The sequence below is a fragment of the Elephantulus edwardii genome, unplaced genomic scaffold, assembly GCF_000299155.1.
Source record: "Elephantulus edwardii isolate Elephantulus edwardi_28Jun2011 unplaced genomic scaffold, EleEdw1.0 scaffold00009, whole genome shotgun sequence".
In the NCBI taxonomy this organism is placed as follows: domain Eukaryota; kingdom Metazoa; phylum Chordata; class Mammalia; order Macroscelidea; family Macroscelididae; genus Elephantulus; species Elephantulus edwardii.
In genome coordinates, this window is record NW_006399759.1 from 17,418,680 (window position 1) to 17,436,320 (window position 17,641).

At 48.9% G+C, this 17,641-nt stretch overlaps 1 protein-coding gene across 1 annotated transcript in view; it reads left to right on the forward strand.

Moving 5' to 3' along the window:
• The window catches only part of HS1BP3 (HCLS1 binding protein 3), a 46,750-nt gene that overhangs the window by 21,353 nt on the left and 7,756 nt on the right, over window positions 1–17,641 (forward strand). The window contains exons 5-6 of the mRNA XM_006880645.1: window positions 12,398–12,564; window positions 14,180–14,315. Coding sequence (XP_006880707.1) covers window positions 12,398–12,564; window positions 14,180–14,315 — 303 coding nt within the window. The remainder of the gene's footprint in view (window positions 1–12,397; window positions 12,565–14,179; window positions 14,316–17,641) is intronic.

Consider the following 17,641-nt stretch of genomic DNA (forward strand, 5'->3'; position numbering starts at 1 on the left):
TATATGTGGCAGAGCAGTGTTTTAAAGTGGGGTTCCCTTCAACCTCTTCGGGAACACCCAGATGTGCTTGTTTTGACTCTTGGATGAGTCTTGCCTAATCCTGCAGTCTTGCCTAACCACCCTTTAGTGCGGAACATCCTGTCCATGGCTGTTGACTTTCATAAATATTTTGTATGCACGTTTGTCTCCATCCTGCTCTGTTCTTCAGGTCTGGTTTCCCAGCCCTGCACGCTCGCCACTTCCGTGGCGATCTTAGGCCTGGTTCTGGGTGAACAGGACCTGGTCCTTCTCTGTTGCGACCACAGAGGGGTGCTGTTGCTCTTTCGTGGACCTGCATGGCACGGTGGGAGTCGCCAGCACAAAGCTGCCTGCCAGTGGCTGGCTTTTCTTTGTCTTTTAATCATGCTTTGGATTCCTGAAAAGATGGTATTACTGCAACATTAGAGAGTGTGTGGAGATAGAAAAAGCCCTCGCCAGGCCCAGCCCGGGACTGTGCTCCCCTTAGTTGCTGGGGTTTTGTCTCTGCCTGCCCCATAATTGTAGAGTGTACATGCCTTTTCACATCCTGCTTTTCCACTTAACATTTCCACTCAGCATTCTCTGTCCTGATCGATTTTCCATGTTGCACATAGTTTTCCTATTTAACTTCCTATCTGAGAGACTTCAAGGTTCTGTGTAAAATGAAGTTCTACCTTCCTAGTTCTGTCTTCTGCTGGAAAGACTCTGCCAGAAGCAGTTTTAATTATATTTGAAGAAATATCTGGTTTTTGTAGAAAAATTTAAAATGCAGATGAAAGTCTTTCCCCTAAGAATATATACTCATTTGAATGTTGGTGGTTTATTTGAAAATGCCATGTTGTTGTTTGTGTTGGTCCTTAATTTGCCTTCCTGCCACCACCACCATTTACTACAGTGGGTTTTTCCAAATCCGTAAATGGGTAAATGTACGTCTGAATTCTCGTTCTCTGCCAGTCAGTCCTTCAGGCTGATGTGCTGTAACTGGCATAACCGGACCCCTCCTTTCTTGTGTTGTTGTAGCGTTCCATTAAGTCAGAACTGACCCATAACTAACCTTCCAGTGGGTTTTCAGAGGCAGATAATCACGTGGGAGGAGATTGCCCATCTTTCTCCTCTGGAGCAGCTGATGGATTCGACTGTGCACTTTTGAGTTGGCATCACAACTCCTTAGCACTAGGCCCCCAGAGCTCCCTCTTTCCTGTGTGTGTTGTACTTTGGTAGAGCATTGCTGTTCTAGCCAATAACTTGAGAAACTTTTTCAGAAAGAGACCTTTTTATTCTATTGAGCTTTTCCACCCAATGCACACCCCAAGTTCAGGTCCCTTGAGTTGCTGCATGTCAGTGTGGGGTGAGGGGAGGGTAGGTGCTGTGTCTCTGGTTTTACTTGCTCAGTTAGAGAGAAATAAACCTACACAATAGAAACAGAACACCCTTGTCTGTCAGAGTTCCCCTGCCACGCACAGGCCTGGCTCCATCACATCCCTCCCCTGCTTGCTTTCCTGATACACAGGGGACCGCCTCCCCCATCCTGTCTACTGCAGGACAGACTGGCCATTGCCTGAGCGTGAAAGAGCCTTCCTGGAGGGCTGGCCTTTTGCTCAGGTCTCTGCGGGTCGAGTAGAGAGAGTGAACACCCAGGAGCTGATGCCAAGGCTTGAAGTTGAGAAACCGGATGTTTCTTGGAATACTGCGTTTTATCGTAATTATTCCTGTAAAATTTGCTTTCCTTTACTTAAAATAGCTCTGCATTTTTAAGTGTCCTAGCACACTGCCAGGTGCCCCAGGGTTTGCTAACTGAAGGTTTAGAAACGCAGTCCCCCAGTGATAACCATGAGGAGGGCCCTCTGGGGCCATCCTGTCCTCACACCCACCCGCTGAGGTGTCCCTCAAGCCCTTTGGGTGTTTCTCACTAAACATCATTGTAGTCTCTCATGGACATCAGCACCAAAGCAGACTCATCGTGGTCCAGTCAGTTCTGACTTGCAGTGACCCTGTAGGTGATACAGTCTCCAGCCTTTCAGAAGCTGATTGCCACATCTTTCTCTCAGTTTGTGGCTGGTAGATTTGAACTGCTGACTTTTCACGTAGCCCCCAAGTGCTTAACAATTGCACCACCAGGACTCCTTTTCATGGGCTAATGTTGTAACATAAGCCTCGGCTCACTTGCCTTCTCCTTGATACCCAGGCACAGCAGGCTGGAATTCCACATTACCCTGGCTTTTGTTAGAAATACAGAATCTCAGACCCTCCAGTCCAGTTCTGGGCAGAGCCTGGGGACCCAAAGGGATTTGGATATGGGGTTAAGTTTTAGAAGTTCCAGAAGCCAAACTTGATTAAAGCCTTGTGGGTGGCGGAATCCAGAAATAAGCCCACTCACCTGGGATGAATAAGTTCACAGTTTTGTTTAGAATTCTGAGCATCACAAAAATCAGTACCAAATTAACCACGAAAAGGCAGAGGCCAAAAAAAGCCCCAAAAGTTCATTCTGTTAAACCACTCCATCGGTTTTATAATTTTCTGTTCCTCTTCCTCCTCCCCACCCAAAACCTCCTGTCTGTGTTCTTTTGAGTTTGGCAATTTGCTGGAAGGCCCCCCCCAGCTCCGACAGCTGTCGGTGACATCAGGCAGGGTTGAGGCAGCTGGCTCAGGCCAGAAAGCTATTTCAAGAAGGCACACAGGGAGAGCCCCAGAGAGTCCCCAACTCCATAGACCACACCCCCAACTCCATAGACCACACCCCCCAAGGGAACTTAGGGTAGTGATTTGGGCCTGCTTCACTCCAGCCTTTGTTGTTGTGTGTCGGAACCGACCCATAGCTGACTCTCCAGCAGGTTTTCAGAGGCAGTAAATCGCACGGGAGAAGATTGCACATCCTTTAGCCAATATTTAATCAAAGCACTAAGTTCCTTCCAGCCATCAGGTATCCTATATTGCTTCAAATTAACCACCTGAGTAGGGTCCCATTTAGTACATCCAGTCAACACTGGCCTCGGGACAGATTTAGACACTCTCAGTTTTACAGTCTGTTAGAAGGAGTGTTCCCTAATTAGATATAAAATCCATGTTCTGATTAACTAGCTGAGCTTTAGAAGGCCAGAGTCTCACAGTAGCAGGGGATAGAAAAGCCATTTGGAAAACCTTTGATACCACATTCTCCTTCTCAGGAACTCTACCTGAGGGCAGAGAGAAGAGGGGAGCTGAAGATGTGAGGAGGGGAGCATAGGAAAGGAGGGGCCTGCCTGAGGACAGCCTTTCTTGGGAATCCCCAAAGAGCGGGAATAAAGCTCAGCCCAGCTGTACATCATCATGAGAGGTGACTGCCCATCTTTCTCCCAAGGAGCCACCAGCAGATTCAAACTTCTGACCCTTTGGTTAGCATCCTGATACCTTGCCAGTGCTTATGCCTTTAAAATGTTACCATTTCGGGGAGCTCTGGTGGCCTAATGGCAAGAAGCTGTACTGTAATCCCAGAGGTACACGGTTCAAATCCACCAGATGCTCTGCCGGAGAAGGAGGGACAATTTCCTCCTGTATCAGTCAGATCTGATTTGATGGTACATGCACAAAAAATAATAATAAAAAATTTTAAAAAATGTTACCATTTCAAATATATTTTGCTCTAAGGTGGTCTTTGGTGTTTCAACAATAATTAAAATGTAAAAGGCAGCCTATCCATTTCCTGTGGTGCACGTGTCTGTCAAAAATGCACACAGCACTGCCAGGCCCACTGGGCACCCCTCAGGCTTTGCAATGAGCCCTCCCCTCTGGCGGTACAAGCTGCCCTCTGCCCCCAGCCTCAACCCTGGGAGCACGGTGCTTTCTTGGCTGAGTCCCTGTTAGGATTAACATGGTTGCTTGGCTACTTAAGGGAAAGAATCTAGGGAGACTGTTTCTACTATTTTTTCAGCCTTGGAATTTTCTATGGCAACCTCAATGTCAGAACAGTCTTAGAATTGTGGAGCCCTGAACTAGAAGAGATCCCAAGGTCAGATTCAGCCTCTTCATTGTTAGAAATGTGCTAAGACCACGGTAAGGAGCAATCAGAACATGAACTCAAGTCCCCTAACTCTAAGATTTTTTTTCTGCCCTCAAGACTGTGACTCCACTTGTGTGAAGGTATAGACTTTCCACAGCTCTTCGCCCCCCTTTTCTGGTGTCATTGATGATGGCTTCTCCGCTGGAAGCGAGCCCCTCCTAGTCATGGCAGCCTGTGGGCCTGGTTGAAGTGCTTTGAGTGGTATCAGGATTGGGCACCTGCTTTAAAACAATGAGTCAGCAAATCCCTGTGGCCAAGACTGAGCTGGTTTGATGGTGGTTAGGGGGATTCCTCATGTATAGAAAGAGCATTATTGACACTCACAAGCTAAGAAGGCTGCTTGCTGAAGCCCTGGCTTCTCAGAGTGGGACCCGGTGGCCTGAAGTATCATAGCTGAGGATCAGATGTTTGGTATGTGACTCTTTGGGGAACACGTCGCATGATGGGTGTATGTGGTGGCTACCTAGCCTAGCTTGTATCCTTTTTTGGGCCCAGAGTGAAGCTTTTGGCACTGAGTACAGCACAAGGCACCATCAAGGGGCAACTTGCCGTCACAGCCACCTTTATGCCAACTTACCTACAGCTTGTAGCTTCTGGTGAATCTGCATTTCTATTTCAGTTTCCTTCTTGTTTCCTTGTAACAGGTAAGGGGCATCCTCAGTGAGGTTCCGTGTCTCACTTGGGGTCATCTTGCACCCCTTCCTGGGCTCCTTCCACAGCACATGGCCAGAACCTGCCTGGGCCTGGGCCTGACTTCACTGCCAGGCCCTCTTCTTCCCTCTGTGCACACCCACTGCACACTCTCGGAGCATTTGGCTTACGCCACACTTCTCACACCTTGCCACTCATGCAGGGCTGTCTTCTCTGCCAGGGCACTGCTCTCCAACTCTGCTCAGCCTTCTCTGAAGCCCCCAGAGCTTCAGAGGTGAGCTGTACTCATGGTGAACACTTCTTGTTGATTGCAATGACAGTTCTGTTAGTCGATTCACCGTTGAAACCCTCTTGCCTGGTGAAGCTGCAAATTAGCTTTGTCCCAGAATGAGTATCACAAGTCCATTTACAGCTACCTTGTTTTAAGAATAATAATTTTTTTTTAAAAACCAGAGATTTGTTACTGTCGAGTTGATTCAAACTCGGGGCAACCCCACTTGTTACAGAGTAGAAATGCTTTCTGGGGCTTCTTGGCTGTAATCCTTATGAGCTTCCAGGGTTTTCGTCCATGGTTCCCATGGCTGATTCAAACCTTTAGGTGAGAAGTCAGGTACAAACCTTTTGTCTCACCCAAGAATCTATACCCACTCTGACAGTTTTCTTTAATTAAAGAAAAACAAAAACAAAAATGAAATTTGGGATTGGAAAATGAGAAATAACTGGCATTGAAACAAGAATGTCCTATTATTAGAAAACAAGGTTGTTTTCCTATTTGGTTAACACCATCCTGGCTTTGATACTAACAGTCCCATTGTCCTGGTTGGTTTTTTTTTTGGCTTCAAAAGGATGTCATTGTCCTCTGTTGAGGTGGAGCCACACTGGCCACGTATGAGAAGGGTGCCTGAGTTACCCAGTACATCAGTCGCTGGTCAGCTAGTGCCCATCAGTGGTTTCTCACAGTGAGCATTGCATCTTAGAACATTACCCCCTGGGCGAGCAGAGAGCAAGATGCTCTTGTGTGTCATTCACTGTCACCAGAATTGACCAGTCCACTGAGACACGGCTGCTCCTTGTTCTGTCAGAGCTGTCAGCCGCCACATCTGCTGCAGAGCACGGCCTGATCTGGACATCTGTCTTCCATCAGGCAGACACAGCAGGAAGGCGGTGTCTATCCATGCGTGATCGTACACATGTGCAGTACCCGGGCATTCTTATGCACACCTGTGCCTGCCCGGGGATCCCCACCCTGCCTCAGACAACCTGCACGGCCTGTGCTGTGCTGAACCATCAGAGACCCGGTTCCTCCTCCCGTGAGTCAGGAGCTGCAGTGCTCTTCTTGCACATGCTCTGGTTGTGGAGTTCAGGGTTTGTTCAAAATGACTTTCCTAGCCCTCGCCACACTTTGCCATGTTAATGGGAGGGAATATGCGAATAGGGTGTGTTGGCCTATCCACAAGGGGATTGGCTAGTCTCACCAGTCCATGAAGGGATTGGCCAGTCTCACCATTAAATTCAGCAAAAGGAAGATCTTCCCTGCTAGCAAAGAAGAGAATGTAGCATATCCTTTGGGTCCAGAAACTACTGCAGCGGCAGCTATAGTCTAAACAGAGAGCCAATATAAGATGGGGCTAACCTTGGGACTACTGCCCCCATGGACAGAACTAGAGCTAAGAGCCTTTGCTCAAGTTTGTTAGACAACTGGAGCAGAGGAGGGGAAGAGTGAATATCGGCAGGACTGAGAACTTTGTAACTACCCCAAACCCTAGAGGCTCATGACTGAGATGCCTGTGGACACATTTTAGCAGCTATTCTGACTGTATTCTGCTACTAACCTAGATTATAACCTTTTTATTTCCCCAGTACTACTCTGTATAGTCTGTGAGCTATTGCATCAGATTTTGGACCTAGGAAAACTGTAAGGTTGGTGTTGACATGAGTAGAAAGAGGTATGGAAGTGTAAGGGACATACTGACCTCATGGGAATTGGTTTTGTGTTACTGATATTGTTGCCGGGGACAGTTCCCCTTTGTGAAGTTGATAAAGGTCAGATATGGATGTCCCCACCTGGCCCTTGGCCTTTCTACACTGCTGATCTTCCTTTAGATGATGGAAGAAGGGAACATCATTCGACCATGTCACGAAAGGGCTTTGTCTCCCGAAGATCTTATGCCAGTACAAAGGGTGACTTGTGGGCAGGGGTGCACAGAAATGGACAGTACACCCTGCAGACAGCCTGGTGGGTTTTTGGTATGAGAAGGAGTTAGGAGATGGGCACTAGGGAAGCAGGGGGGCTCCATGGCTTGTGTGATAGCTGAGGCGTGTGATTTGATTTCATGCTCTTAAGTGTTAGCCCTGTGAGAGAGGAGAAGATATTGAGCTCTAAGACACAGAATGACTCGAATCAGACATGAAATTGTTGACCCGGTAACAGAGGTCAGAAATGTGTGTTTCATACTAGACTCTTTCCTTTCACCAGCTGGTTCCTTTGAGCATTTGAATGTGTGTTTTTGCTTTCTAAATGTTTCACTGGTCTCTTCTCCCCATCACTCTGATGCTGCACCCTGTCGAGCCCCTTGGCATTCTTTTCGAGAACTGGGGACAATCTCCCACTGCTTCTGGCTCCCTGCCCTCCCTTCACGGTTTCCCTGCTACTCTGACCCATCATGCCTACCCCTGCTCAACCTGTGAGGAGTTCCTTGTCATCTGGAGTCCCTGAGTGGTGCAGATGAGTAACACAGCCACCTCACAACCAAAAGGTTGGAGGTTCACGTTCACCCAGAGGCACCTCTAAAGACTATCAGTCTGCTTCCAAAAGGTCGTAGTCTAGGAAACCCTGTGCAACTCATTTCTGCTTTGACACACGAGTTAGAATCAACTCAACAGTAATTATTTGGTTTTTCTTTCCTTATTATCCAAATATGCATCTGGGTTCCCCTCCTTAGGTCACCTCTTTCCATCAGTAGCCCTCACAGAATGGGTAGCAGTCTTCCATCTGAGACACTGTTCTTCCCTTCATCCAGCTCCCACGCCTGCCTCTGCATCTCCTCTGCTCAGGCTTGGATGGCGTTAGCTCCCTTGTCTGTGTTCTGGGCGCAGTGTGTGTAGTAATGATCTGTTGTGTGTCTGCTAACTCAGCTCAGCACCAAGGTCCTGGGAGTCGAGGCAGGTCTTCCTTATCCTGTCCGCTTATCACCTGATCTGAGTTCTCGTACATGGGAGCGGCTCAGTGAGTGGCAGGACCGTGAAAGGTGCTTGTGAATGAATGAATGAATGAATGATGCTGGGAGCCCATCTCCTTTTACTCCATCTCCTTCTTCTTAGGGGAACAAAAACCCCACTGCTGCTGCTATTGCTATGTGCCATCGAGTCACCTGAGACTCACAGAGACCCTATGTACAATAGCTCTAAAGCCTGCCCTGTCCTGAGCCGGTCTCACTGACTCTGACACATCTACTCCCCTTGCCCTAGTTACTGTATCAGTTCATCCGGGGTCTTCCTCTCCTGTGCTGTCACTCCACCCTTCCGAACATGATGTCCTTCTCCAGGGACTGGTCTCTCCTGACCAACGTGCAAAGAATGTGAGGTGGAGCTTCAAAATCCTAGCTTCCAAGGAGAAACTTGGTTTCACCCTCTCCAAGACAGACCTATTTCTTTTCTTGGCAGTAGTACATGGTATGTTCAAGACTCTTCTCCAGCACCACAATTCAGATTCATTGCAACCCTAAAGGACAGAGTAGGACTGCCCCATAGAGTTTGCAAAGCTGTAAATCTTTATAGAAGTAGACTGCCTCATTTTCGTCCAGAGTGACTGGTGAGTTTGAACCACTGATGTTTAGTTAGCTGTCAAACTGCCTTAACCCCTATTCTACCAGAGCTCCTTCCCAAGGGAACAAGTGGAAAGAAGTCCCATTCAGAGATGTGCTGTCACCCTGTCTATCCATCTGTCAAATCCATCTGATCACCCATTCCATGCATTCATCCGTCCATTCATCATTCGTATAGTATCTGTCTTCTCGGGACCAGGTATTCTGTTGAGTCCCTAGAGATTAAACATAGGTCAGTCAGGTCCGAGACCTGAGGCTTTGGGCTTCAAAGTCCATATTTCCTGTCTGTTCTTTGTCTCTCATGAGATGAGTTGAAGAGAGTAGGGGAGACAGAGAGGATGGGTCCATACTAGGTATCTCCCATGTGTTGCAGATTCACTTTATTTAAGTTAATGAAAACAAAAGATAACTCATCTCTCCAGAGAAAAACACAGGACATGAATCCATTTTAGGAGGAAGACTCTCAGAGAAGGAAGAGTCAGCTGTGTTCTGCCCAATCAGAACTAGTAGACAGGAGCAGGGAGAGCATTGAAATCTCTGTGCACCTCACACATCGCCCCCCCACCCCGGGGTCATTAATCATGCTGTCCTCGCTCCCTCCTCTGGTTCCAAGGCAGTGGAAGCCTCCCCTCTCCTGTCCCATGGGACTCACTGATGATTAGGATGCTGTGTTTGGCTGCCTTGTAGCAGGATGGTGGAGAACTGCAGGGGTGTGGAGCTGTGAGGCCTCAGCCAGCCCCTCGCCTTCACTGCTCCACATCCAGGACCTGAAGGGGTTTGCTGGAATCAAAGGACTAAGGGGCCCTGAGCTGGCCCAGTGCCTGCCTGATCATGGGATCACCCTGACTGATCAGTAGAGTTCACAGCAGACACAAGCACAGCTTCTTGGAAATCTCCTTTTGTTTCTAATTCACTTGATCTTGGACAGTTCTGACTGACCAGGCACTGGGGGTGCTGCCCTTTATTTGATACCCATTTCTCCAGGGCTGTGGCTGTGATAATCTGTGGGCGGTGCTATTCTGAAAACAATAGAGGATGCATTTCAAGTAAAAAAATCAATAAAGAAACAAAACCACCACTGGGGGAAGAGTCCTGTATCAGCAGGCCATAGCAGCTGAGCCCTGACCCTTCAAGGTGTATAAAGAGCCACAGCTGAAGTTTTCTGGAAACCCTGCACCCAGCACCTCATGCGGAGCCTCTGGAAGATGTTCTTGGCAGAAACAGAGGCCTAACCTTGTATCTGGGCCTGGAACAGAGCAAGTACCAATCCTGTGGCTAACCGGCAAAGCACCTGTAAGGGGCTGTCTCAGACACTGCCTGTGAAATGTCCATTCTCGCTTCATAGAACAATAATGGAATAATTCCCGTTATCCTCTTTAAAACAAAACAAAACAGTTGTCCAGTGGATACCAGCAGGTACAGAGTAGATCTGCTCTGTGTAGTTTGCAACACTGACGTTTTTATTTCCAGGGCTTCCTTCCAGGGTACTTCTGGGTGGATTCATCCCGCCAGCTTTCAGTTGCTAGCTGACTGCTTATTCTTGTGAGCCACCCAGCGACTTCTGTTACTCTCTTGCCATCCTGTGTCTCCTTCTTGGGTATGGGACGTTTTGAAAGGGCAGGAGCATAGGACCATGTCACTGACATTCCTTTCTTGTCTGCTGTGTGGCCTTGCACAAACGCTCAGTCTCTCTGTTTTCTCATCTGGCAGATTAGACCTAACAGCGATCTTTCTGCTAGGACCTGTGTCCAGAGCAGGAAGATGAGCTCAGCTCCATGGCCTTCCAGCAGGAAGCACCCCCAACTTCTCTAGGTTTCTATCTCATAGGCCCTGGTGCTGGGAGCCAGGAGGCGTGTAAGTGCAGACCGTGGGAATGGCCGTCTCCCAGTGCCCTTACCGCCCAGCACCCCTGACTGTGCTGCTATTTTTATCCACTTCTGGTTAATCTGTATGATTATTTAGGGCAGAACCAGCCTCTGAACACAGTTTTGCCACATTGTGTTGTAAACATGAACTCAGACGCTGACCTAAGTCCACTGGAACTACCCACCACGCAGACAAGCATGCGGAAATTTCACTGATTCCTGTAAAAAGCATATTCTTATTTGCAGGAACCTTAAAATGGCTAATTTAGGCATCAGCAGTAGAGATTGAGTCACTTTTTAAAAAGTTTACCAGTCACCTATCTATCCAGAGTCCTTTGGTGATGAAGATGATTAACATACTTAGCAACAAATTGAAAGGTCGGGGGTTCGAGAGCACCTAGAGACTAGTTGGAGGAAAGTCCTGGTGACCTGCTTCCGGTAAACCAGCCACAGAAAGCCCTGTGGGGCCCTGTTCTGCTCCGACACTCTTGGGCTCCCCCTGAATTGGAGTCCAAATCAATGGCACCTGACATTTTGGTTCTCTCTGTTTACTTGAGGCATAACTTGCAGTGAATGGTGTGTATAGATTTGCATTGCACAGCTCTGGTTTTTACATGGACAGATGTTATGCTGTTTACCCTCCACCCCTGTCTAGAAATAGAGCACCCCCCTACACACACATTGTGTCATAGACTTTGGGCATGTCGACAGGAGGGGCTAGTGTTTAGGAAAAAGACATCATAGTGGGAAAGGTACAGGGTCAGCGAAAGAGAGGAAGACCCTCAGAGATGGATTGGTGCAGTGACTGACAACGGGCTTCAGCGTGGCGGAGGTGCTGAGGATGCTGCAGGACGGGGCAAGGTTTCCATCTGGTGTTCATAGTCGGCTCGAGGGCACCTAATAACAACCGCAGCATCCTCCCTGGAAAGCTGCCCTCGAGCCCCTCATGGCTGCTCCACAGTAATGCACAGCCCAGAGCACGGCAGCAGCCAGGCGTTGAATGAGTGCAGCAGGATTTCTTGGTGAGAGCGAAGCGGGGGCGTCATGGCTACCGAAAGCATTTCCTGAAGGAGGCTGGGTTTGCCTGCTGGATTCTGAAAGTGCAAATACATGATTACTGAAAGACGTTTTACCAGAACAGTAGAGGCTAGCGACACCTGTCGAGGTGAAAACGGATACCTGTGAGGAAATACGAGCATTTTATTTACAAAGACCGCCTCTGCTCTTGCCTGGATCAAGCCGAGCCTGCACACCTGTCAGGTGGCAGAGTGTCTGTGGGGTGGGCTCCCTGCGCCTGTTCCAGGCAGTGCCAACACGAGGCAGCCGTGCCAGTCTTTGGGAAGACGGCATGTTCTCGAACCAATAACTGCGCGAAACCCATGTGGGCTGGAGGTGGGAGTGGAGGTCAGGGCCAGGAATCATTTGGGAAGCTGGTGGTCCAGTCCAGTCTGTTGGACACCCTGGCCCTGTCTGTGGTCTCCTATAGTCACTGGGATCTTGACCCTCCCACTTTCAGGTCATTAGACATTTCCTTCCTGATATAAACTGAAACTTTCCCCTTGCTCACTGTCCGTTTGCCTCCTCATTCAGGTTTCCCTCTTCTGCACTGTTCCACTCCCTCAGTTTCTCCAGCCTGGATTACTCCTGCCTTTCCATGCTCTGTCTTGGGCTTTTCCAGGGACACTGAACCTCTCTGACCCTCCGAGTCCAGCTGGCCACCAGTGTAGACCTGACCAAGTCACTCAGGCCAAGCTGGTGGGACTCTTGTGAGAAATCCTAACCTTGGGGGTTGGTGGATTTTTTTTAATTATTATTTTATACTGGTTTATTTACAAAGTTAGGATACATTGTTTTTCCCATTTCCCTCACTCATGAAATTGTGCGATTCTATGATTAACTGCCCCCTCTCTGTCCACCCTCACCCCTCTGCTCCCACCTTCCCCCCTTGGATCCTCATACTCATTCTACAATAATGCTAACCTTGAGTTTTGTCTGATTCTCAGCTCCAAGAAGCCCAAGAAACACGTGGAAGTGGCCACCAAACCTAAGGCCAAGCCCGCACCCCGGCTCACCATCTTTGACGAGGAGGTGGACCCTGATGAGGGGCTCTTTGGCCACAGCAGGAAGCCCTACCCACAAGGCCCCAAGGAGGATTTATCCCCTGGAGATCGTAAGTCAAGCCACGTGAGCCCTGGTGTCTGCTCCGTGACCCTCTCTCCCCTGTTTGTAACCCACCATATACATGCTGGGATGGGCATCTTCTCCTTCAGTCTTGTTTAGACTCAGCTTAAGGAGATTTTCTGCTGGAGAAAATGAGGGTTCGCACCCAGTGGCCTCTCACACTGGAATGCTCCCGGCCTGGGCAGTTCTGCTCTGCGCATGGGGTTACCTTGAGTCAGAGTCGACTCCATGGCTACTAACAGCCACATTAATGCTGAACGTCCCACAGGCAGTGAGAGTGTTGCCTGTTACTTTTTAAGGTGGAGATTGTGATTTAAATAAAAGCAGCTTCCTTTTATCTGCAGCCCATTGTGGGCGCTGGGGGCCTCCAGGCACTGTGTCTGGAAAATGGACTCAGGCCTTGTCACCGTCATACTGGTGACACTTTGGGGTCACCCTGAGAGGTTTGTGTTGTCCACATAGACCCCATTAGAGCATTCCCTGCAGAGGTGGAAGAGACGCTGAATGCCTTGGAGCTTCAAAGAGCTCCTGGGTCTTTCTCTTTTTCCCCTAGCCAGGACTATACCCAGGGTGGGATGTTGATATCACTCAATGATCTGCAGACACTGGAGCCCACCATTAGGACCAGGGCCTGTGTAAAGACTGGAAACACAGAGATGACTAAGGCCTAGGGCCGGTCCTTAAGGTGGTTGTTCTGGTTATGTGCCATTGAGTCAGAACTGACCGACAGCTGACCCTCCAGTGGGTTTTCAGCATCAGTAAGGAGATTACCCATCCCTCTCCCGCAGAGCAGCTGGTGGATTTGAACCACAAACCTTTGGTATCGCAGCACAGCTTCTTATCACTAGGCCACCAGAGCTCCCTGTCCCTTGGAGGAGACAGGGCATAATGCCAGGTGCATAAGTCTGTGCCCGTCTCAGTGTCCACATGAGGAAGCCTAGAAGACTCCCCAGGGTGGCACTGGAGTGGCTGACACTTGAGCTGGATCCTGAAAGATCAGGGCTCCGTTCCAGGCTGAGGAAATCGATTCCAGGTAAAGAGGACGGGGATCAGCTTTCATCAAGGGCAGCATTGAGTGATTCAGCATGTGGCGTGGGCTGTGGGGTTATAGCACAGACTCCTGGAAGTTGCAGGGGCTCCCACCAGCAGGGTCTGCTCCCCTCTGCTCCAGCAGAGCAGCCCCATGGGTGATTCTGCAAATATATGTTGAAAGGTGAATACAGCAAGACATGGTGAGTTAAGAGATGCCAAATGGATTGGATCTCAAGTGCCTTGCACAAAGCACTTAAGCAGCTGCCTGCTCCCGAAAGCCATGGAGGAAGCGCCTGACACCTGGACAGAAGCCATCAAAGATTTCCAGCCAGCATATGGAAGGTGGACTGAGGTTGACAGATGTCACAGACCCTGGCTGAGCCTCCTGCTCTCTCTCCATCCTATGCCCTGATTCTGGCCTCACTCTTTGGTTTTTCTATACTCTGCTGAATCCCTTCCTCTCTCTCCTGGTTGTGTCAGGAAGCAGGCCAGGTTGTCTCCACCTGGCAACCTTAAGAGCAGAGGACCAGCCAGGGTGCCCTCTGACCTCACTGCTGCTGCCTTCTCTGCAGCCTTGAAGCTGTTTGATGACCCTGACCTTGGCGGGGCTGTACCCCTGGGTGATCCCTTACTGCTACCTGCCGCCCATGAGAGCAGAGGGCCTGCGTCCAGCCTGGGCCAGAGGGACCGCTCTGAGGAGCTCTTCAGGTACTCCCTGCCCCAGCATTGCCTTGCCAGCTTCGAGAGCTGAGGACCCCTGCTTATGCTCCCTCATCCCTGACTGTGGGAGGCTTTCACCAGCCTGGCTTCAGAGGGAGGGGATTGAGGCCTGTTAAACCAGAAACCTGGGGGATAGACATGCCAAAAAACAGGGAAGGGGGATCCCTGGGGAAAATTGGCCCCGGAAGTAGCACAGCACAGTCGAAACCAGGGGATCCAATGCTAGCCATAATTTCATGTAAACAATTATTATATTCTTTTCATACTCCTATTTAATAGCTTACATAAAACTCAAGCTTAAATTCATTGTCATTGAGTCAGAACAGCTGATCCTTCAGCAGGTCTTTGGGGGCTGTAAATCGCATGGGAAGAGATTGCCTCTCTCTTCACCACAGAGCCTCTGGGAGGTTCAGACTAACAGGAGAGCACCACCTTGCTGAGCATCACAGCTTCCTGTGGACTGTGTCACCAGAGCTCCCTAGTTTATATACAGAGGAATCAAGTTGTACAATTGCAAAAGCAAGTATGTCCGCTGTAAACAGGTTTGGGTACAAATAGAACTGATCCTTTGGAAACATGAAAGTAATAGAACTAATTCATGGTAACATGATTTACCTTGGAGGTGAGGCCCAGGAGCCAGGAAGACTCATCTGTGTGTTTTACAGGGAAAGGAGAGAGAGATGTAATCTTATTAAGTGATGGTCAATAAGTTGAAGTTGTTTGAAGGTGATATTTGCTGAGTTCTTATTCTTTGTCGGGTAGTCTTGTTTCATCGTCATCCCTGTTGCCATGGAGTCAGCTCCCGTGGTGACCGCATGTGTACCAGAGTACATCTGTGCTTGCTAGGGTTTTCACTGGCACGGTCCTGCTGAGGTCAGTCACCAGACGTCTCTTCCTCAATGCTGCAGGGTGGATTTGAACTCAGCCTTTAAGTAGCAGCTGAACAGAAATTGTTTGTGTCACCCAGGGAAACTTTAATCTTCATAACATCCCCCTAAAACTAAAACCATGATTGTCTTGCTAATTCCAACTCATCACAAATCCATATGTTCGAGAGAAGCACTGTCTGCTGGGGTTTTCTTGGGAGCAGATTTGTTTATGGGAGCAGATCTTCACACCTGTCTTTTGTGGTGTCACGGCGTGGGGTCCCGTCGCCAGCATTGAGGTGGTAGTCACAAATAGCCATTTCTACTATTCAGGGCTGTCAGCATCCCTCTAAAGCAGTTCTTACTAGCCCATTTCACAGGACATTGCATCGGGGAGGGAGAACCTGCTCAAAGCTCTTGCATGGCTGAGCCAGGCTTAGAAGCCAGTCAGCCTCCCTTGGTCCCGTTCTCTCTGCCCTCTGGGCCTCCTCTATGTGTGGAGGATGAACCGTGGATGTTGCACTTGTCACAGAAGAGGCTGAGAGATTTGTCTCCCTTTCCCTGGGACCACAGCCAGTTCTCTCAGGCTTCTTTGTGCACAGGTTTTTAGTCCTTCTTTCCTTGCCATTTCCCACGTCCACACCACATCACGTGCGCCACCCAGGATATGGGGCTGTACCTTGGCCATTTATGGGAAGCCAGGCTGTTTCTTTCCAGGAATAGTTTACGTGGCATTGAAGCGTGTGGTCTCTGGGGGCTGTCATCTGCCCCCCCTCGTTAGCAGACACGGCCTATTAGACAGCCTGTAAGTGCCCGCCAATCCTGAGTCACGGTGATGGCTTCTGGTATTTACATCTCCCCATGGCCCCTGGCATCTGTTCACTCTCGCCTTGTGTCCTTGTCCCTGACATTCTGTCAGGCTGGCAGGATTATGCCCATGTCATTACGAGGGAAACCAAGGCACGGGCAGGAGAATGCAAGGGTCAGCCCTGGGCAGTGGCAGGCCAAGCTCCAGGACTCAGTGTCCCCGTGGGGTGGGTACAGTGCACCACGGGGCTCCATTCATCCTCAGGCCACTACGTCAGCATTTACCGTCAGTGCTTCCTGGAACGTAGATGCTGGGTGATGTTAAGAGCGGCCTGCTGCCTTCGCAAGGGTTCTTTGGCCAGGTGGGTTAGGGGAGCACCTGCTCGGGGCCTTCAGTCCACGGTCACGTGCTGTTGCTCAAGGCGGAAATACCACGCAGCATTCTGTGCACAGATTGATCCGAGACTCTCTTCTTTCGTAATACCGCACTAAGTCATTCTTGGCCCACTGCCACCTGGTTCAGGATGTGCTTTAAAAATGGGAGGTCTGCTTCCCAGCCTCCACCTCGAAGAGACATCTGGAGATGGAAGCCTCTTGAGAGCAGGAAGCATATTTGATTCTTCTTTGTTTCCACCTGTGACTATCCAGGCAGCGACTGGGCTTCCTTACAGTGAGAGGCTTTCTAGCATTCATTCCTGCATGTGTTCACATTTGTTTCAGTTTCCATCCTGTCTTTAACCCCTTGGACTGGCCATAGCTTCAGCCACCCCAGAGTGCCCAGGAATGGTGTGACCAGCAGGTTTTGGAGTCTGAGAAGCTTTCTTATTGCTTTCTTTTTTTTTAATTGAAATTTTAATGAAAGTTTTTAGAGACTTTGGATTTCCATTCATTCATTATTACACATTTTCCTCCCTGTCCATCCCTCCCCCTAGTTGGTTTTTCTCTCGGAAAAGTAAAAAAAAAAAAAAAACCACAAAAAACCAACACAAAACACAATTTCATTATTATACAGTCCTTCCCTATTCACACACCATCACCACCACCACCACCACCCCCGCCCTATTCCACTGGACCTGCAGCTCTTATTCCGGATTCTTGAAATGAAAATAATAGCTAATTATATATTCCTTTCCAACAGTTCTCTCCCTCATCTGTTTCAATGCATTGTACATTGTTTATCCTTCTTTTCTTAGTTTCCCCCCCCCAACCCCAATATCAGTCCTGCTTTTTAAAACAGTGGCACTATGCACTATTTGTCCTTTTGTGACTGAGTTATTTCACTCAGCGTAATGTCCTCCAGGGTCACCCATTTTGTATAATATTTCACAGTGAAATATTCCATTATGTGACTATACCACAGCTTCTCTATCCATTCATTTGTTGTTGGGCACTTGGATTGTTTCCAATTCTTTGCTATTGTGAACAAAGCAGCAATAAACATGGGTGTGCATATATCTGCTTGGGTGGCAGTTATGGTTTCTTTAGGGTAAATTCCCAGTAGTGGAATTGCTGGGCCAAATAATATTTCTGTTTGAAACTTTTTAAGGAAGCGCCATACCGCCTTCCACAGTGGTTGCACCATTTTACACTCCCACCAACAGTGAATAAGGGTTCCAGTTTCTCCACAACCTCGCCAGCATG